This window comes from Charadrius vociferus, unplaced genomic scaffold, assembly GCF_000708025.1.
Source record: "Charadrius vociferus isolate BGI_N301 unplaced genomic scaffold, ASM70802v2 scaffold87, whole genome shotgun sequence".
NCBI lineage: Eukaryota > Metazoa > Chordata > Aves > Charadriiformes > Charadriidae > Charadrius > Charadrius vociferus.
In genome coordinates, this window is record NW_009649314.1 from 1542481 (window position 1) to 1564767 (window position 22287).

General features: G+C 37.8%; 1 protein-coding gene across 1 annotated transcript in view; it reads right to left on the minus strand.

Annotated features, from left to right (window-relative positions):
- The window catches only part of ARHGAP42 (Rho GTPase activating protein 42), a 137742-nt gene that overhangs the window by 35978 nt on the left and 79477 nt on the right, over nucleotides 1–22287 (minus strand). Inside the window, exons 6-10 of the mRNA XM_009889416.1 lie at nucleotides 19925–20026; nucleotides 15309–15419; nucleotides 8006–8110; nucleotides 4781–4910; nucleotides 1180–1280 (exon numbers count right to left, since the gene is read on the minus strand). Of these exons, the coding sequence (XP_009887718.1) occupies nucleotides 1180–1280; nucleotides 4781–4910; nucleotides 8006–8110; nucleotides 15309–15419; nucleotides 19925–20026 (549 nt within the window). The remainder of the gene's footprint in view (nucleotides 1–1179; nucleotides 1281–4780; nucleotides 4911–8005; nucleotides 8111–15308; nucleotides 15420–19924; nucleotides 20027–22287) is intronic.

Genomic DNA, 22287 nt, shown 5'->3' on the forward strand with positions numbered 1-22287 from the left:
CAACCTGTACTGATGCATGGGGTTATTCCTCCCCAGATGCAGTACCCTACACACACCCTTGTTGAATTTCATAAGGTTTCTCTCTGCCCAACTCTCCAGCCTGTCCAGGTCTCGCTGTAAAGCAGCACAGCCTTCTGGCATGTCAGCCACCCCTCCCAGTTTTGTGTCATCAGCAAACTTGCTGATGGTACACTCTATCCCTTCATCCAGGTCATTGATGAATATATTGAACAGGACTGGGCCCAGTACTGACCCCTGAGGGACACCACTCGTTACTGACCTCCAACTAGACTCTGCACCACTAACCACAACCCTCTGAGCTCTATCTGTCAGCCAGTTGCAGCAAAGAAGGCCAACAGCCTCCTGGGCTGCATTAGGCAGAGCATTGCCAGCAGGTCAAGGAAGGTTATCCTCACCCTCTGTTCAGCACTGGTGAGACACATCTGGAGTGCTATGTCCAGTGCTGGGTTCTTCCACACAACAGAGACAGTGATGTACAAGCCCAGATAAGGGCTACCAAGATGATTACAGAATTGGAGCATCTGTGGAGGAGAGGCTGAGAGAGCTGGGACTGCTCAGCCTGGAGAGGGGGATCATATCAGTGATTTATCTATAAATACCTGATGGGAAGGAGTATAGAAGACTGAGTCAGATTCCTCTCAGCGGTGTCAGTGAAAGGACAAGAGGCAATGGGCACAAACTGAAATATGGGTAATTCCATGTGAACTTAAGGACAAGCTTTTTTATGGTGGTCAAATGCTGAAACAGGTTGCCCGCAGAAGTTTCAGGGTCTCCAGCCTTGGAGACATCTAAAACCTGACTGGACACAGGCCTCACTAACCTGCTCTGGTCAACCCTGCATTGAGATTAAACTAGATGATCTCCAGTGCTCCCTTCCAAACCTCATCCATTCTACGATTCTGTTCAAATGGTATTGATTACCTATGCATTTGGAACCATCACATTAGAGAAGTTATTTCATATGTGGTTTATATACGTTTTAAAAAAAATATTTTTATTTAAATATTTATCTATGCTATATAAGACATGCACTGCTTCATGTATGAAAACAGCCTTATGCTTTCTTCACCACATTTTCTTCTTTTAACAGTTTCTGAATGCTTAATATAAAAGATGGAATATACAGTTCATGTATGCATTCATGCATGTACAACTCACCACTTTTCCACCAGATTTTGTTTCAGCTATACTCATGGCAAATGTTTTTGTTCCTTTATCGTAAGTGCAGTAGTGTTTTACCCATGTAAATCCAAGAGGTCCTAGATTAAAGAGGGATAGTATTAAAAATAGTTATTTTAGCATTTTATCACTCCTTTAGTTAGAGTTAGATAGAGTAGAGAAATGAAACACAACAGCATCCACATGTAGCCTGCAAAATCAAAAACTCCCCTAACTTTTAGCCTTATCCCGGAGAGGTCACTCCACACTACTTCTTAATCCTACTGCAAAGTGTAGAATCTCTGATGCAGAAGATATTTTCACTCCTGGATTACCCAGTGCTTTGCTCAGGCATTGCTGTGAACCTTTAGTGAACCTAAAGACAAAACCCTCTTGAGCTTAAGCTCAATAGCATTTTAAACCTTGTCTGCTAACCTAGCTTAGATTGCCAGACATCCGACTGGTATTCATAATGTGTTCTTTGCTGTGAGGACAGGGCGTAAATCCTCCTACTGTTTCCATAATTCTCTCCACATCCTAGAAGTACAGCTAAGATCTCCCACAATTTCCTGGAAAAATAGATGTTTACTGTAGCACAGAGCAAAGATAAGCGCACGGATTCTTACAGATGCATCTGGAGGGGTGGTATACTGCAGAGGGCAGGATAACTCAGGTTTTTGCAGTCTGACTGCTCCCCCTTGGGCCAGAACATTATGGCTATAACTGCACTGGTTAATAAACAGTGCTGGCAGCATTCACGGTCACTAGGTAACACATAGTCAATAGGTAACTTGGGCAAAGCTTCTTGATTTTTCAGGATAGGGAATTTAGCAGAGGGTGGGATATTTTGCACAAGCTTGTCTCAATGACAGAGTACAGCCCCGTTTATTTTATTAGCATTGACACAGCTTCTGGGTACTCAACTGCAGACACCAAACACAATGGCTGTGTGAGGAGGTACCAAGAAGGAAAAGCATTTCTTTTCTCTTGGACAGCATTGTGCTCCAGAGCCTGGCATTCAAACACGGCCCCTCTCTGCAGAGCCATCACAAATGTAGGTGCCAAAGCAAAATACACACACATATATATAATGCAGTATTGTAACTACTGTGTAAATTCAGAACAGGAAAGGACTTGATGATACTTTCAACCCACATGTGATTTTTGAAGTCATTTCAATGGGAGTTACTCATGGGAAAAATATGATACTGACTTTTTCAAAGTACAATCTATCTGGACCTTTTAATTCTTTTTAAAATGAAAGAGCTCTGAGTTAAAAATAAAAGAGTGTCTTAAGGGTTTTGTGTTTGTTTTTTTTAAAGAGCTGTAAACAGTTAAATAAAAATGGGAGGTGTTAAAATCAAACCTAGTAGTTTTGTATAAAAACAATGGCTTTGCCTTCTAAATGTAGCCTTCCACAAAGGTGGTGGATATATGAGAGACTGCATCAGTCATGTAAGTCGGATGTCTGGCAATCCAGAAACATTGATGTGGAAATTTATACGGTCTGTTATGCTGACTTGGAGAAAATTCTCCCATTGCCTGCATTTTGTAGGAAAGTAATTTAATGAATTCAAAAGGCAACTAGTTACCCACCCTCAGAAATTAGCTGTCCTGTTCCTATATTTTAACTTAGCAAAATAAAATCTATAATTATTCTAAATCAATTTTTTCTCTGATGGCATTTTATTAACTGTTTTAGCACATATAAAAAGAATGAGCACTCTCAAAGTGGCTTTAGATGTGTTTAGAAGCCACCTCTTTTTCATTAAAAAATTGTAGCCAGACACCTACATTGCAACTTTGTGTTACTCGTGACCATCCACCTAAATACCTAAATGAAAACAATTTATGGCCTACTGCCTTTTTTTTTTTTTTTTTTTTCAAAGCAATACATTACCACCATGCATACCAGTAATAAACATATACAGGATTTACTCTCAAGAATAGCAAACAATTCACCCAGTTGCCCATAATTTGACACAAGCCTGTGGGATGATGGTTGTAAGAAAGGAAACGTGCATGACAAGGAAACATACAACCAGTACCTTCCCCACTGACACAGAGATTACAGACCCTGTTACTCTGAAATAAACTAATGAACAAATTTCTTTTCAGCAAGAGGATGTCAAGTTGGCCTCTCGCTATTTAATGAAGCACAGCATGTGCCCAGTGCCTCTCTCTTTTTCTGCCTCCCCCATTAGCAGGGCTCAGTGTAATTTCCACTTAACACAGGCTTCTTTTATCATTGTTACTCAATTAAAACATAGAGGGTCTTCTTAAAACTTTCAGTGTTACTGAGGGTAAAAGCAGCTGAAGTTAACTATGATAAGCATTGAGGTTTCTTTCTTTTAGCTCACATACGGGATGAAGATTAATTTCATTATGTTATTTGGAAAACCAATTACCTACAACTCCATGTACTCTCTTCAGCTATCATCTAAAAGGGGAACAACGAAGAAGATATCCTCAAAACTGAGGTCAAGTGGGGTCAAGTTTGACACAGGAATTCTGTATCCAGATGCCTTCTATTTATTCTTAGATTGAGAAATCGGGTGCAAAATTGTATTTAATACTTTTTGCATGAATGTAAAACTTGCACAAGCATGTACACACTATCTCAAAACACTGCTATACGCTTTTCTAGCGTCAGGCTGATTCCACAGCAAATAGAAAAACAAACAAATAAATATATAAATCTGGGTACCCCATGCAATGAAAACTACTTTACTGAGGGTTTTGCCTAACACAGCCAGTTTGGCTTGGTTTTCTATAGTGGTTAGAGTGTAAAACAGTGGCAGCTGATATTTCAGGTGACATATAGTTTTGAATTCTCTCATTTGACTTTTCATGTATTTCCTGGTTCTGTTTTCATTCATAACATGATGTATTGCCAGGCTCTTCCAAGTAGTTTCAGACACTGAGGACAACTTTAGTTCTATTCCTTCATTTAGTTCATCACTTCATTCTCATGTCTCATGAAGTGAATAAAACACAGGTATAGGTCTGCAGCTATTTTGAAGCTGACAGACTGTATGTATTTAGATGACTTTTCTTCTTACACCTTTGTTTTCTGTTTTGTGGATATTAATTTACTTTTAAGGTGGCTGGGTCAGTGAAGATCCGTGGTACACAGTGGAAGTTGCTTCTTCTGGGTGAACTATGGGCCGTGTTCAGGCAAAGAAAGTACAGAAGAGAGCAGAGTTTGGCAGGCAGAGCCAAAGCAGAGTGCTGGGAGCTTGCAGCTTCTGCAGCAAGGCGCAGGGCGGGCAGCCAGAGCAGAGCTTGCTACCAGTAAGCCACTGGGGTGGCCAACAGCAGGGAGCTACCCACAAGGACCCAGGGGGCGGGAGTTGAGTTGTTTGCAAGTGTTTTGATCATAATTCCATCTGACTGTAGCTACTCTGAGTGCTTTTGGACAAATCAAACACTTCTTTTTCTTTTGAACCTCTCAGTCATTTGGAAAGCAACAACAGCAGAAGTCTGCAGACATTCAAACACAGAGCTGTTGTGTAGTCCTGCTAACTAAAACATTTTCTCCCCCTTGCATTTGTTGCTGTGCCTTTCAAATCAAATTAAAAGGTACATCTGTTTTACTCACGTTTCTCCTGCACATAGAGATAGCCTTCCATCGTCCATTGACTCGGTGGTCTGTAATCCTGGTTGGCCGATTTCATTCTTTGCATGAGTCTCTCCACTTCCTGCCTCGTGCTTTCAAAGTTATTCCGGGTCTAACACCCGGAAAAGGAAACAAACAAAACCCCCACATTATCTCATGCACGTACTAAAACAACATTTAAGAAATAATTACTAATAATGCCAAGGAGACTGTATCAGAGACCAACAGAAGCATTTGCCAGAGACACAAAAGGAAAAAAAAAAAAAAAGCAATACAGAGTAATACTCTTCATTGCTCTGGAAGCCTAGGAATAACACAGTAACGAGGAATTCAACTTAAGCACACAAGTGCTTGAGGACTCATAGTCGAGAATAGCAACGTTCCTCTTTCTGCAGGTCACTAACCTTAGAAAAGAAGGTCATTTCATATCTTTAGGTTTGCTTACACAGTATTTTGCAGACCGATGCAGGCTTTCTCTCTGTGTACGGTGGGATACACAGACAGAAGCCAGGCTAAACTAGAAGCTGCCGATAGCATAGCCCCAAATCTGAAGCAGTAAGTCCCATTGAACCACTTGAAGTACAATCCAGAAAATACTAGTTTGGGTTAACGCCAGGCTAATGTCTCTAGACAGCTGCGGTCTCTCCACACATGGAAGAGGCAAACGTACTATGTATCCATATCTGCAGTAATACCACAGCTGCTGATAATCCAAACAGTCAGGTTACTGGCAGTCACGAACATTTTTTAATAGGACTATGCAAACACCACAGTTAAGCATAACATAAATATGCTAGGTAAGAAACAGGTCACAAGTGGCAGAACTGTGCCAAAAGCATGGAAGTACTGTGTCTGTCCTAAATATCATGTGTGTAACCAGGCATCTTGCCAAGCAATTAGCTACAAAGGTGGGTTATTAATTTTTACTAATATCTATATGCATGTAAATGGATGTTTTTTCCTATTGAACTCAGTGAGGCCAGGGTTTCCCTCCACACACCTAGCACGGTATAGTAGAGGAGAATTATTATGAGGTGCCAGAGGTTTGAGAGGTTGCTAATAATATACCAGATGTAGAACACTTTGTTCCTACAGGTAATGGAAAAGAATAAAGATTTTTTTGTAATGTTTCTGCAAAGTCATCTTATGGACCATAGTCAGAAAGATACTCTCAGAACTTTATACACTGGTGAACACTTTCCCCTTTTTGTGGGCCACTCATGGAATTGCAGAGCAGTATAATAATACACATGTTGAATCTTCTTCTTGAAGACAAGCATTATTATTAGAGAGGAAGGTAAGATTCTTCTCTGAACTTTTCAGATGAACTATTTCTTAATTACCATTAAAATTGAAAAAATCCTTTAATAAGTCTATTTCTATAGATATGCGTATAGAAGTTACTAACATATTCTGACTTACAATGCCAATTTTGGTCTGTTCTGTGGGCTCACGCTCCTCAGAACTTGCCATATTAAAGTAAATAAATCTCTGGACTGAAGCACATTTTCCTCTCTTTCACTGAAACTGTGCTGTGCAACAACACTGACCCCTTGTGCCTTTATCTGAAAGAGTCTTAGCAAACCAAAAGTAGCAAATACATAATTTGAAAGGTGAAGGTGCTGAGATGCTCTACAGACAGAGAACATTTGCATTTCAATCCAAAAGGAAAAGGTTAATCATCTAGGAGGTTTTGCCTTATTCCCTCAAGCAGAGTTTTAAATGGGATCTATACCCACATATGAACAACAGACATAATAGGGGAGGGGGCTATGGAGGTGTGCTGCACGTGTTTAATTGCAGTAAAACCTGGAAGAGTGCAGTACTCCCAAGAACGTGGATCTACATTAACAGTGCTAAGCTAATGCTGTCTTCCAACTCTGAGCCAACGTATGCCTCTCTAATAGCAAGATGCTCCAGAGAAAAAGTCAGTGGTTTATTTTTCAGTAACCACAGGGAATAGGAGTTGGGCACAATAAGGTGCTTTTGTATTCCCAGACTTGTTTCATATTCCCTAAGTTCAGTGGTCAAGGCATTATCCACAAAACCTGATGTCAGATCTTCTAAACTGTCGCAGCTTCTTTTACTCTAGCGGAGCTACAAAAATTTCTGTTTGGTGAGTATCTTTTCTTGAAAGAATGCAATGGAAAAGAAATAGAGTCATGCCAAAAAAAAAAAATAAAGCATTTGAATTAAATGAGAGAATTCCTTCACGCTCTTTTAATTTGTTATGTACTTTGAAGTTACTTGTCATGAAACATTTAGGGCTGGCCCAATATTAACATGTTGAACTTCACTTTTCGCTTTAAAAACAAATGATTGTGGTTCTAATGCAAATCAGGTTTAAAGATGTTTTGTATCTACTTACTTGTATGTCCCTGGAAGTGTAAAATCTGAGTTACACAGTAAAATAAATATAGTCTTGTATACAGCAGTTATGCTAAGTAGAAAAGCATGTTGATTAAATGCATTTTTGTTACTTCTGAAAGCTATGGAATTTTTGGGCACAGTTAATCTTGTATGGCTCTTACTACCAAATTCAGACCAATATAAAGCAAAAAAATACACCTGCTTGGATGAGAGTAACTCTCTACATCAGTAACAGACCCTTTCTTCTGGTGGAACTTAACACTCGTGAGAGCTTCTCACCATGGAGGAAGGCCCCACCTGTTCTCCAACGCAGACACAGTAAATCCAGAGTACAGCCACAGAATGGCTACCCAGATGTGCTTTATATACAGTGGGACGCTAGTGTACAGCAGGACGAGCTTTTTGTGGCAATCTGTGATCTTAAAGAAACAAACTGCATCATTCTATGCCAGTTGGAGCATTTTTGGGACACACACTCCAGAAGACAGGCCCTACTGTCAAGAAAGCATTTACACATGTTTAAACCTATCTGAACTACTGTGTTTTCTTATAAAAACTTCACCGCCCTCCTGCTTTTCTAGTTCTCGCTCCCAAATTTTTAACCTGGAAATCACAAATTAACTATCTGAAGATTAATTTTTCCAAAGTTATTTGTTGACAGGAATCTTCATTACATTAACCTTACCAAAAATAACTTTTGCCTATTCATATAGTAATTTGATTTTAGCTTACTAAAACATTGAAAGATTTAGATTTCCAATAAAGTCCTATGAGTCTGCTTTAATGTCCTGAAATGAAATTAGTAAAGAAAATGGTGTAAATACAAATCATCCTTACGTTCTGCAAATTGAACTGCAGCTGCTGCTTGTATGGCGCAAACTCCTGAGCCAGTTCATATCCTTCATGGTAAAATGTAAATAATCCTTGAAGAAAGGCCAAGAGCTGAAAAGGTAAAATTGAGAAGCACTGTATCTTTTTAATGCTATACAACACAAATATAACAGAACATATACTAACTTATAAGGAATAGATATTGTCTGTGACAGTGAAACGATAGTTCTTAGCAACTGCTACACACTTTTTCTGTTAGAAAGCAATAACTAAGGACAGTTGATTTTCTATTCATTTTCAGCAGCAAAATACAGTAAACCATCAGCAAAAAACATTCTGTGTCTTAGGTCCTGGAACACTGTAAGCTTTCATTACATGCAATAGCAAAGCTTTGCTGAGCAAGGAATCCATGGTTAGAACTTAAGAGAGAGAGGTGTTAAACAGGCTTTTGCGTCACAAGGTTGCCATTTCCACAATGACTTAATTCACCGTCCTAGTCATTTTGTCCAGCTCCATTCAGCTGGAGTCTTTGATGGTGTGCATTTTCCAAGTTCATACTTTGAGTTCAATACTTTTTCTTCGAAATATTTTTTCACTTTTTTTCATAGTAATTGCTTGGGATATGACCTATTTTCCATAAATGAGATGTATGTTTTGGACAGCTTAATACAACACAAGAAATCCAGACTATTTCTTCCTGCTCTGAAAAAATTGCAAACTCTATCTGGTATGTCTGTGACTGACTCCAACAGAACAGTTGAAGTCCGTACATATCCAGTTGAAAATTCTTTTTAAAGTTTGCTTTAGAATAATGTTTAAGTAGTAAAAAGTGCAACGAGATTTTCTGAATGCTTATTTTAGCTGTTGAATTAATGCATTCCTACCACCTATTAGTTTTAAAAGCCTTCTAACTTATTCTGTTCTAAATTTTAAAAATGTTTTGACATTGCTGTAAGTCTTCTTACCTGCTATTAAATAACCAAGATTTAACTTTTTATTACGGCCTGTTTTCTTTGTATATATAATTTAGCTTACATACAGCCAAGTAAAGAAAACAACGGAAAAAAAAGAGATATTAACTTGGATGTACAATAACAAAAGCTGTAACGACAGGACAGATTTATCTTAGTATATTACAGCCACTGAAAAGTTAATCATCTAGACTAAGTAACTGGCTGTCTAGGCTGCCTTATAACTCAGTAAAAAACCACAGGTATTCAAGAGCATAATTCTTCCTTTTTCAGATTTCTCTCTCAGGATGGGATGAATGATCCAATGGAAACATTTATCTCTCTCCATCAACTACTGAAGTAGCCTATACTGAGGCAACAGAAATGCTATCATTCATATTTAATGCACTTTTCTTTGTGTTACCAGTACCATAGATTATTGTAAGTGAAACAGCTTAAAAATGTTGCTTTTACTGTGTTTATATTTTCTTTACATTTACACTGAGCCCTACTTGAAGAAATGTAGTTAAATTGTTCTGCCTCCCTCTTTCCTATTGCTCACTAAGAGACTGCTGAACTGACTTAACACATATATTTCAGGGGAATAACGAAAATAATATTTGGCAATTTTAGACCCCCGTCCATTCCAGCATCATAAGACATTCCGCACCCTTTTTATATGCAAACTTCCACAGCTTGACAGATGAGAGATCAAGGACGCAGCTCTCTGGGCAGAGGAGCTACCATGATGACTTGCTGCTACCAGACTGAGTCTTGCTCTCCCCTTCCCATTCCTCCTCCCTTTCCCCACGCAGCTTTGTCAGGCGTCCCGCACAGCCTTGTGCCAGCCCTGCCATCACTGAGCCCTTCAGTGAGCATCCCTGCCTCGGGAAGCCCGCTGTTTTGCTGCTTTAGTAAGTTAAAGCAGTTCAAGGTTAATAGACCATCAGTGGTGGCACCAATAGAAGCGTGAAGGCATGCCTGGGAGAAGGACTTCACCCTTGATTTTTACTGCAGGATCAGACGAAACCCTGGCCTCAGGCAGAGCTGGTGAAAGCCCACGGCTGCCCAGTGAGTCGGTCATGGAGCCTGAGGAACTGAGAAGAGGCTTGGGTATAATGCCACTTTTTGGGGGGCCTCTACAATGGGTGTGAATTCCTGAACTGAAACCCACCACCAAACAAACAATGAAGGCAACACAGCCAAGTGAAAGGCTCCACAACTTGTGTAAATTGTCTCAGCTTTACATGATCATCTGTCCGGGTGAAAACATTATCTCAGTTAAGGATCTGGCTCTGAAAGGCTCTTACTGGTTATTCAAGTGGTTCTGAGGAAGGTCCAAATACAACAATTTATCTCAAAAAGCTCCAATTATGTAAATGGATAGAAAGAGTTCTATAATTCAAGGTTTATAATGTAATACTATAAAGAATTACATAAAAGAAAAGAAAGAAAACTAACCTTCCTTTTTTATGAATAAAGTATAAAATAAGTACGTAAATTATTACTAAGGCTCTGCTCTGGCTCCATCTGGGCAAAGCCCGTGCCCACAGTCTAGATCCAGTTACTCATCAGCACCTCCAACTACAGCTCCTTCAGATACAGCAGCGTAACTACTCCTGTGCTTACTCTGACTTGGTTCAGTCAAAAGGACGTGGATTAATCTAACCTGTAAGTAGGAGCCTGCTACTAAACTCACCCCTTTCACCTAAAGAAGCACTGCAGGAGCAATATGAGCACTCAGCAAAACTGCAACCAGAACAAAACATTAGAGCACACCAAAATTACAATAAAAGAACTAGTGGGAGAAAGTTTCAGTATCTCAGCTAACGCCTACATTTTAAAGATCAGTTTAAAGGGCATTTCAGGAGAATGTACTCTAAACTGTTTAAATTTCGGCTTCAATACTTGAAGAAAACCATTTTTCACCATACAAAATGCGTTTACAGAGTACACGGAGAAATACTGAGGAGAAAAATATTTAACACAAGATGGCAGCAAAGTTGAATTTATCAGAAAGCAAAAAAATAGGAGAAAAAAACCCTGAGAAAAATCTGAATGCATTCTATTTGAAATACTCCTCAGGTATTCTGGCAGTTGTGCATTGCAGAGGATCTGGCCTTGAGGTTCTCTTGATCAAATACTCTCTGAGCACTTAGAAAAACAGGAATAAAAGAAAAGTAAAAATACGCTTATCTTATGCAAGTCCTAGACCAGCTTATTCAAGTTCTGTGTTGAAACGACACCGAGGATGGTATTTGCTTCTATGTACGTGTCAGTAGTGGTGGAAGAACAGGGATCAGACAACGCCCTGTACCCGGTGGGCCTGTGCTCTTAAGGCTTCTTCATAATCACCTCCATCAGGACAGGTATAGCCGTAGCATTGCATGGAGGAGATCTAAAAGCCAAGGACTTTTGCCCTAGGCTTATGCTCACAGTGGGGTTTTCTCGTTGCTGGTTGTTACAAGTGGCACTGCTGCTAAAGGCAGGATCGTAATTTTAAAGAGATTTGTAATAACACGATGAAGAGATTTTAATAATAATAAAATAAAATAAAACCGATATATATTAATAAAGATATTTTAATAACAACAAAAAAGAAAAACAGCCCTTTTTTCTTTCAAAAAAGATGTTCAGAATGTACTTTGGGATGGTCTTGACATGTAATGAGGTGATTTGTTTCACCAAACATCACATAAAATGCCTGATGTGTTCATATCAACAACTTTTCATTTCAACAAGTGTCTAAGAGTCACCTCAATCTGAGTATCTAATCAGTCACATTAATAAAAAGCGAGGTCTGAACTCCGTAATACAATGCTACTCACCACCCCAGCGCCGCGAGGATTTCAACACAGAACCTGAAACAAAATCCAACTATTTCTTGAGACTTTATTTATTTTTATGTGGAGCTGGTGACCTCAAGACTGCCTGGTCATTTCATTCTCACAGGAAGAAGACTGTAGTTAGGTTTCGGATAGGGGAGGAATTTAACCTTTGGCCCGCAGCACATCAGCCAGAAGTCCCTGTCTCTCTGGTTTCATTTTATTTATAAGGAGATAGCACTTATTCATCAGATTAAAGTGAATGTAGTCAATAATGTAGAAAATCCAAGACAGGGGAAATTGAGTTTAACGTTCACAGTGTAGTCTCATGGAACTGCATGTAATTACAGGCAGGGTTTGTTGGTTGGGGTTTTTTTCTTTAAATAAACACTTCTGGGCTTTTGTAACATTTAATGGACCACCCCTCACATTTCAGATAGTTTACTGCTTATGAACTCTGTGCCCTGATTTCTACAGGCCAAGGGACAAAGAGGAGCTCTAGGAAGGCATTTGTATTTCTCTTAACAAGCGTAACATCCTCAGAAAGCTGCGTTGGTTTGGACGAGCTTCTCTGGGTCCACAAGGGCAAAGCTAGGATGAGAGATTATAGTCACTTACTTTGCTTTATTGCTTAACTTGCTGTAAAGTAAATTTTAACACTAATTTATCCTTGAGAAAAAGTTTAAATTCACGATCTGTATAAAAAGCTTTATTTTGTTTTGGTTTTTTTCCCTTGGAAAAAATCAAGATCTAGGAGGATCACAAACAGGCAGCTGTCAGTTACTCACACTGGTACATGTTAGCAGCTCCTTGAAACAAGATGCAGAAGACAGCAGAGAAAGCCAGGGCCTGAGGAGTAGCTGCAAAAGTCTACTCTAAATGTTATAATCCTCTACTCAGAGTATAAGTCATTAGCATTTTGTACCTTAAAATCTCTCCCCACTCTCCTGCAGGAAGGAACATACTCCACTTTTACCAACTTCCACTGTCTTACTGCCCTAGGTGCAACCAGCTGGCAATTTTTGATAGGCTACTTCTCCCACTCTGGTTCCCAGACCTTCCTTATTTTTTTGGCGTAGACAAACTGAAGATCTTAGAAGGTGCTCCAGCAGACCATTTGCTTTTCAAGTTCTATTCCTATGTCATGAACTTATCCTTCTTCCACATAGGCATGACAATTTCTTCCTTCACTGCACTAACAGCCTTTCTTTGATTTTGTTAAACTCTCCTTCAAAGCGTCTATTAGCAACACATCAGACTGAGAATTATATGGAGACGTAACACTGAGCTCATAAATCAGAGACATAGGCAGCACCAGCACTAGAATGCCCCACAACCAGCAGAGTTCCTGAGGAGGAATGTCTCTACAGACACACCACAGTGCATCTTCTAGTGTCTGAACATCCATAGAGCACACAGAAGAAAATTAATAATATGGCAATTCTTTACTTATGTGATTTTGAAGTGTTAGGCTTTGTCTTTACCTACTTGCATCTAGGAGCACATGCTCATACTTCCAACATCACTTACATAAACTATGCATTTTCAGAAACCCTATTTTGAAGACTTTTTTCTTTGTCTCATGGTATTGCTGATGTGCATTACAATTTACTTGGTATACTTTGCCTTATGGGTTTTAGTAAATGCTTTTATTCCAGCATGTTGTATGCAACGAACTAGAAACAAGAAATTAAGAATTTTGAAGGTTCAAAATTTTATAACTGATGTTACAATTTAAGATCCATTTATATTCAGATAGATTATAAAAAATGCACACCTGGCACCCAAAAGACATTGCCTGCAAGGGCTATCGTTACTCAGTTGCCAGAGTATTTCCCATACCTTCCTCTGGAACATCAAGTAATGACCTGTGTGCAACAAACAGCATAGTGGGCTAAAATGCCTACTGATCTGACAGAGGGTGGCAACTGATCCACTCAAAAGTAAATTTTACCTACTGGATGTGTACACCTGGTGACAAAAATACCCAGGTCCACCAGACTGAGTTTACCGGTAACCTCCCCTGCTTGCTTGCTCAGTATCAGAACTGATGAATTGACAAATTGGTGTTTCATTTTGGTAATTCATAGCTGCTGATGGCTGACATAATGCGGGGACAGCTCCTGGTCAAAAGGATAAAGCTCAGTATCTCCAGCTAAAATATGTAAAATCAAATTTATTTTTCCTCTCTGTCTAATACATAGGATGAAAGATGCCCTATTTTAACTATATGCAATTGCACAATAATATTTCCCGATGTACAAAGTCTTCTCAATACAGATAGTTTCTATTACTTTAAAGGAGCATAAAGTCTCCTATAGCAGGGTCAGAGCTAGGTCAAAATTGCTAGATTTTTTCCAGGATGTGAGAGTTTTGCAGAAGTAGACGGAGAGAGACACTCTGGATTAATCTGTGACAGGTAGAAAAATGTTCTTATTTAGGAATCCAAGCAAAGTTTTACTCTCTAAGATTTGGCAGCTGTATGCCATAAAGATAGGATTTCTGTAAGTACGGCTTGCTGAATCCAGGTTCATTAGTTTGCATCAATGTCAAACATTCCCTATACAATACATTCTCATCTCATGGAAAGGAGGCATCTGAGAAGCTCTGCTGGGTGACATTGGGTGTTAGAGACGTAATTCAACCTGTTTCACAGTCAAGAGTGCTGCTTCAGTTAGTTACAAGGAAGCTGGAAGATGGTGTGGAGAGAGAGAAAAAGTTATACTTGTCATGTTCCTTTTTCACAACTGATGCTCTGCAATGCTCAGTGTGCTTAATGGGAAGGGACAGATGACATTGGAAGTTCTCTGTCAAGGGCTACAGGTACTAACTAAATAAGGCAAGTGGCAAGCTAGTCCTGTATGACATGAACAGTAGTAATACTACTAATATGCCACAGAAATATGCTAGCACATCACATTGAAACAGCTTTTGGTACTGACTGACCCAGAAGATAGTTGGGGGTAGGGGGAGGAAGTACAGTCCAGGACAAAATCCCAGATCTAAATATGGACTTTGAAACACAGCTTCTATCTTCCTCTTTTGTGGCGTGTCAAGGTATGCTTTCTTTTATGTAGTAAACTACAGACAAATGACTCCACCAACAAAAAATAAACTTACCTATCCTATAGAAAAACTGCTTTTTCACTTTATTTCGTGTATGAGTCAGAAAAACATAAGTGTACACCGCTTACATGGAATCTTTAAATCCAAAAACTGGCTCAAAATTTCAGCCACGAAACCACGGCATTAGGAAACATCCATTACGTGTTGCACAGACACAACATTACATGTTGTCCCATTAAAATGTTATGCACACTCCAAGTCATCAGGCATTTCACTTCACAGTAGATATGATACTCTTACATAATCCTTTAATAAACATGGAAAGTGCCCAAGCCAAGATCTTAACGGCTGTCTATATACAAACAACCTGCAATCACAATTTAAAAAGGGAGCAAAAATTATATACTTTAAATTCAATTTTCAGCTTGAAATGCTTGCATTCTGAAGAAAATAAAACATAAAACTTACAGGTTCTACAAATTCAAATTTCTTTTTCTCTTGTACTTCTTGAATTTTAAAAACATATTCTAATGATGCTTCATAAAAGTTTTGATGTTCTCTGTCAATCTGTGTATCTGCCTAAAAGACAAAATGAAATATAGACAACATTAATTTACTCCTCATGATTGCTTTAAAACCAGATTTTGTCATTATCAGACAAATCTTCTACAAGATTACTTTACAAGCTTCATGGGATTCAGTTTTCTTCCTGAAAATTAGAATACCTACTTAAAAGAGCTAAACACAAGTTTAAGAAGTTAACATTACACATTTTAGCCTCATGCTTTTTCCCCACTCCTTTTTGGTTTCCTCTTTCTTTTTACACTTTAATATTCTAGTTTTTAGGTGAGCCTGGAGGGAAACAAAGAAAGGTGGCAGCAGGAACTCTGTCCCTTGTATGTGGCAAGTTTAGAAAAAGAAATAGAAGAGAGTGGGATAGGAATTAAGGAGGGACAAAAAGATAATTATTTCTATTGAAATGTTTGAGTATTACATGCACTGAAATCATATCTATTTCTCAGCTTCAAATACCTTCCCAAGAAGGTATTTTCTTTCTTAAATAGACTGTCTTTAACAATGACATCTTGCAACTTATTATTTCATAGTATGAGTCACATGCTCTTGGAATATAAACATATTTAAGTCCTTAACCTCATAAATCAATTACTTCTCACGTTTTCATTTTCAAATGCCAGAACTACAAGGCAACACATGTCATAAGTGCCTGAATAATATCACCTGACATGAAGATCCAGTACCAAAACAGTGTCTTCTGCCTAAACAGCAAAAGAATTAACTCTTATCAGCTGAGAAAGAGTAGCAGGCTTTTATCCTCAATTTAAACAAGCCATAGGAGAGGGGCCTAACAGACAAGCAGTATCGCATGTGGATAATGCTTAAAGAAGAGATGCAGATTCCATATTAATTCATCCTTCTTTGTAACCAATCATTTTTCTCAAGCAAATCCCTTCTGGGTTACATTAGTTAGGCTTTGGTCTTAGGTCAAAAAGAAATTCTATCAAGTATCGACAATATGAGTAAGACCAGTTCTGAGATTTTTGACATACGCCAGTTAAAATATAGCAGCATACTTCTGTGTTTTCTCTAGTTCCATTCTGGCATTAAAAATAACAAATATGGGAAAATTGGAAAAGCTAGATGTTGTCTTCCCTTGAAAGCAAACATTAAACCAACAAACACATCGTAAAAGAGGTTTAGTACTTTTAGCAGTACAAATGGAAAAAGTCAGTGTTTTCCTTCAGGCAGAACTTGGTCATCAATAGCACCATACATAATTAACATTGCTTCTTTAATCAAGGACATGCTACTATCGTGATTTGGTTGCACAGACTTAACAATATCGATCCCTTCCCTAGCACCGTATTCTAACGCTACTTCAAAGCATATTAATGATATGTTTCAAATGATTCAGTACTAGCATTTCCCTCTCATGCCTATAAAAAAACTGATCAGGAAATTAAGTACACAAACTAATATTCTGAAGCAGAAATTAAGCACTCAAAATTCCAATAATCAAGTGCTTTTCCACAGAATTAACTCTGCCATGTGCCATTCATACAGTGCATTTGGCTACTGTTTTCTTTGATACTCTGTTAATAGTTTTATTTCACAAAAAAATCTACCACAAAGGCAATGCTGCATCGCTGAACCGAACCAGGTGCCAGTGCTCTGAGACACGATCCAGCAAGCCCTCGCTCACACAAGTGCCATCAATAAGCACTTGAGACAGACCTCAGCTCTCACACTTTATTATAAGCAAATAATAGAATCTGGTTTTAGCAATGAGCTCTATCAGGCTTCAACTCAGAAAAAGTATTTAAACACCTAATTAAATCCATCTCTATTCTGAACAGCATTTAAGCAGACTGTAGTTGCAATGATACGACAACCAAGTGCCAGCTGAAATATGGATGGGTTCCTAAATTAAGGCCACAATCACCACTAGTGTACAGGGACTAAATCATAATTTCCAAAATATATCTTTGTAGAAGCTTATGAATTTGTGTGAACACCAAGGATTCAGATTTGCAAGAATCATTTCAAAAGTGATTTTAAAGTTTCAAAAGCTGAAAGGATTTTCACACATTTTTGAAAATCACTTCAAACTGCATGTAAAAAATAAAAAGATTTGATGGATATGATTTTGAGTCTCTACTTGTATGATAGTAGTTATAGTGAGTAATATTTTCACTGATGTAGGATACCACTAAAATGTATACCAGAACTTCACATAAGCTTGGAGACTGAAAGCCTTTGCTCTACATGTATGCCGGATTCTGGAACAGATTTCAGAGAAATACAATCAGGAGTTTAACAACTTTTTCTCATCACTCAGTTCTGACCATTTTCTGCTCCGCTGTGGACTTCTGTAGGCACTGAAAGACGGTATTATGAAGTTTCTTTTTGATGCTAAAGGAAGAAAAGTCTAATCATCTATGTAAACTGCATAAGCAGTCTTGCAGGCTCTTAAAATATCCAGCACATTTCAATTAGATGAATATATGCAAACCACTCTCTATAGAATATTTTCAGACCATCAAACTTTAGATGCCTAATTAAGGTGCTCTCTATTGCACTCAAGTGAGATATGTAAAATAGCCCAATACAGTAGGAGAACTACTCCGTGCTCCTCTCAGTACTCTTTAACCCACATAATGCGATGAGGTACCAAGAAACCTCAACTATCCAAAGAAACAAAACAAAGAAGTATTTTCCAGTGTGACAGTAGCAGTCAAAAAACGGTATTCCCATCTCACTAAATGCATGACGTCGGCTTGAGGCAAAGGCTTCCCCTCACTTGCACTGAGCACTAAAGCCTCAGCCACCAGCACCGCTTGGTTCTTTGCTCCTGCCCTGGTCCAGCGAACTCCATCCTGGACATATGGGCTATAAATGGGTCTCACCTGAACCTCTCTGGATGTGTCAACAGCTATCACTCCCATTTCGGGCCAGGAATTGGTGCTTGGCCTCCTTTTTATTTACAATACAGATACAGGCCAAAAGTCTCCCCAGTTAACATTTTTTGTACTGATTTGCTATTGTACCTTCTACTTATGGTGGGTCTATGCTGCTGATTCAGCACACCTACAGCTGCATAAAACCAGGGAAGACAGAAACAACAAATTATGCCCTAGATGCTTTACAAGCGGGGCATCCAGAAAAGCAAAAACCCTCAGCGTCAGTTACAAGATTTTTAAATCCAGAGATGTCACTTAAGGACACAGTGGAAAAATTTATTCTGGTTTTCCATTAGTTTACATACTTGAGCCAAATCCATTGTTATTCTACCACAGTTTATTAGATTCATAGTTGTTACTTTTCACTTCAGTTGCTGTTTTTAGACTGTAATTATTCTCATGTCTCAAGAGTAAAATATTTTATTTTATTTTATTTCTATTCTAGAGTAAATTGGTGCCTCAGTTCACTTTTCCACTTTTCCAATTTTGATAAGATTTTTTTTTTTTCTCAGCTGATGCTTAGCCTCTAACAGAACTGCTTCTTCATCAATACACAGGATATTTAGGAAAAGTGAAAGCTGTACATATAAAACTTGAGCATAAAAGTGGAACAATTAACCACTGCTATGTAACTAATGTCTTATCTAGACTGATTATTATATAGACAGCAATGGCAATTATGGCAATTCAGGAGTATAAACATTAATAGAAATTTTGAATTGGTAAGCCTCATTTAATTCGAATTATAGTATTATTGGTAAGCATAAAAAAGAAAATCCTACTATTTGTGGTGGAGTGATGGTCACATCTTCTGTGAAAACTCCATCTGCAAACTAACCCCATGATATAAGAGTCACCGTGACAAGAGTAATCCCATAAAAATAAATTTTAACCACTTTTGGCACAAATCCTGAAGTGTCACTGATATCAAATTGCTGGGTTTACTGTAATTTGTCTCAAAAACAAATCATAATTATTTCTACCTACATACTGAAAAGCTCTGGAATCCTCTTGTTAAACTAGAAGTCTTCATTATTCGTTTGTTTTGGTTTTTTTAACAGAAAAGAATTAGCCATACAGACTCTTCAAAGCTGAAGTTGTGGATGCAATTTCAGGGCATGATGCTGCAATCTCAGAATAAGTTGAAAAAGAGGAAAAAAGCAGCATAAAAAAGGACCATTACAGTGATCTCAGGTCAGTCTCTCAGATTAAAATTTATGTGAAACAGAAGCATAATTTCATTGAGTAATAAATTAAATAGCAAAAAAAAAGCAATTAATTATTTGACTTTCAAATATTCCACATATACCTTATAAAAGTCACATTTTTATTGCAGCAATATAATTCTGTTGTTGCAACCAATAAACATGAGCTGTACTTGGAGTACACAGAGTTGGACACGTAGAACATTGCCTTGTTAAAATATTTAACTCTTATTAGGGTCATATTAATCCCACTCAAGAATTTATATTCACAACAAGCGTGACTACAATAAATCACCACAATTTCACATTAATAAAATACAGCATGTCTTGAAGAGAACCAGTTTGTTATCATGATCTCTATGCAAATGTGAAACTGCGTAAGAGCGTGCTTAGTGCTTACATCTTGCAAATGAGATTCTTTCTTCTTTGCCGATAAATTTAAGTGCTTCTCTAGGATGGAATAATATTTTTCACTTTCCTTGTCAAACTTCTTCTTCCCATCCTGAAAAACAAAACATTGCCAAGTCAAGTAAGTGACTAAGTATCACAGCTAACTTAAATTAAAAGAAAGAATAGGTGCCAAAATATGTCTGGTTCTAATGCCATTTTTGTTGGTTCCAGTGTTTTTAGGGTTTAATTCTGAATTGGGCCTGAAGATACTAGGAGGACTGATTCAATTATAAAAGGCAATATTAAGCAGGACTTTTTCATAAATAACAAACCTATACAACAGACTCACATAGTTTCCTGTAATAAATACACATGAGCTTTTATGTAGGTGGTATCTTGCTAAGCAGACATTTAATGCAAAATAATATTCCCCAAGATTAATAGATGTACCTACCTGTCACATTGTTTTTGCTGAATAAAAACATTGTGGAAGAAGTGAGTGAGTGTAACAAATTTGATGATGATATAGGCCTATCCTTTGCATTTAAGGCTAATATGCTTATTTTCCACCCACACTATTAAAATATGAGGACGATGGAAAAGCATATATGTGGTTACAAAAGGAAATTGGTCCAAAAGTCTGTTTCTAATAATATTTTGATGTGTCTGAATATTTAAGCTTGTCTCATTTAAAAGAGTTATCCTGCTTTTTCCCTTTCCCATTCCTCTTAAGTTTTTCCCATTGTGTGCAGACAATCCTCACATTTCTACTGTAAGACTACTTTAATACATGATAATACAAAAGAAAGCTGATGCTATGAGTAAATTAAGAAACACCTTATTTTCTGTAATCTATTTTAGAATTTATACTTGAAATTTTCTTAAATTGGCTATTCTGAAATTTATATCTGAAATTTAAGAAGACGACAGCTTTCTCAAAAGCTTTTTCATCTTTCAAGAAGTGCCAAATTTCAGGAAATAGGAGATAGTATTAAACTAAATATCCCATCAGAGTATTATTCATGATAAAAATATAATTTTTAATTACAAAATTATATATCCCCTAATTAAGAGCAACTATCTGCCCGTGACTTTTACAATCTTAGGGAAGTCCTAATGACTCTTTCTAGTGATTAACAAGTTGAATATTTTGAGAAAACGAAAAATCAAGATGACCAGTCCTACTTACACATGTGCAAAAGTTATTAATGGTGGAAAAACTAATTAGTGGACACAATGCAGTAACATCAGGTCATCTTCAGAACTGTAGTGATTCTTTTCCTAACCCCTTTCTCCCTAGAAATTGTTCTATATAAAAACAAGTAACTAGCCTGCATTGTAGCACCACCTTGTTTTCCTTTGTCATATCATGGGAAAGTCAGGTCAGCCAGAGAAACAAGAAATAGGAGGAAGAATTTAATGCCATGAACGAAAACTTATCAACCAGCTGTAACAACAACCTACCTACTGATTAGCTCCAGTGTCTAAAGTTCACAGTGGTAATTATACTAGGTTATAAAACACATCATATACTTTCTATCCTGCAAAAAGTTCAAATATATTTAGTATAAAAAATATGCACAATTTAATTTAATGTTCTCATTACCTCACAATAGGAATATCTTCAAAAGACACCATAAGGAAAAGAAGGCACTTGACCCAACAAAATATTAATTAACAATACAGAAAAATTCCCACTGCTTTCCATATTTAATTGCAGCTATGCAGATATGAGGACAAAAGGCAAGAAGGAAAAAAAAAAAAAAAAAAGCTTGTATTTTGCCTAGCAAGGGAAAAGAACTTATATGAATTATCTTCCAGAATCTTTCACAAACACATTATTAAAAGAAAGACAGAAGGCAGGACTCGTCCCACTGCTTTCCATATTTAATTGCAGCTATGCAGATATGAGGACAAAAGGCAAGAAGGAAAAAAAAAAAAAAACCAAAAAGCTTGTATTTTGCCTAGCAAGGGAAAAGAACTTATATGAATTATCTTCCACAAACACATTCTTAAAAGAAAGACAGAAGGCAGGACTCGCCAAATGACTGATTAGCCAAGAAAGAAACTTTTGTGGGACTGAAATCACAGGTCGGTTCCGCAGCCACAGTTTTACTGGGAAATACTCAAGTGCCAGGTCTATGTGATCAAGCAAGAGCAAGCTGAATATCTCAACCTCTCCTTTGGTCACAAACAGAAATTCAGTCCAGTTGATCACACACCACAGATACCTTTTGAATAGAAGGTGCAATTATTTCCATGCTGTCTTATCTTCTGAGACAATGATGTTAAGGTGCTGGAGTAAAAAAATGAACTGGTTTATTTTAAAATCCAAGTGACACAGGTGGCAAAATCACCATCTTGAGGAAAATC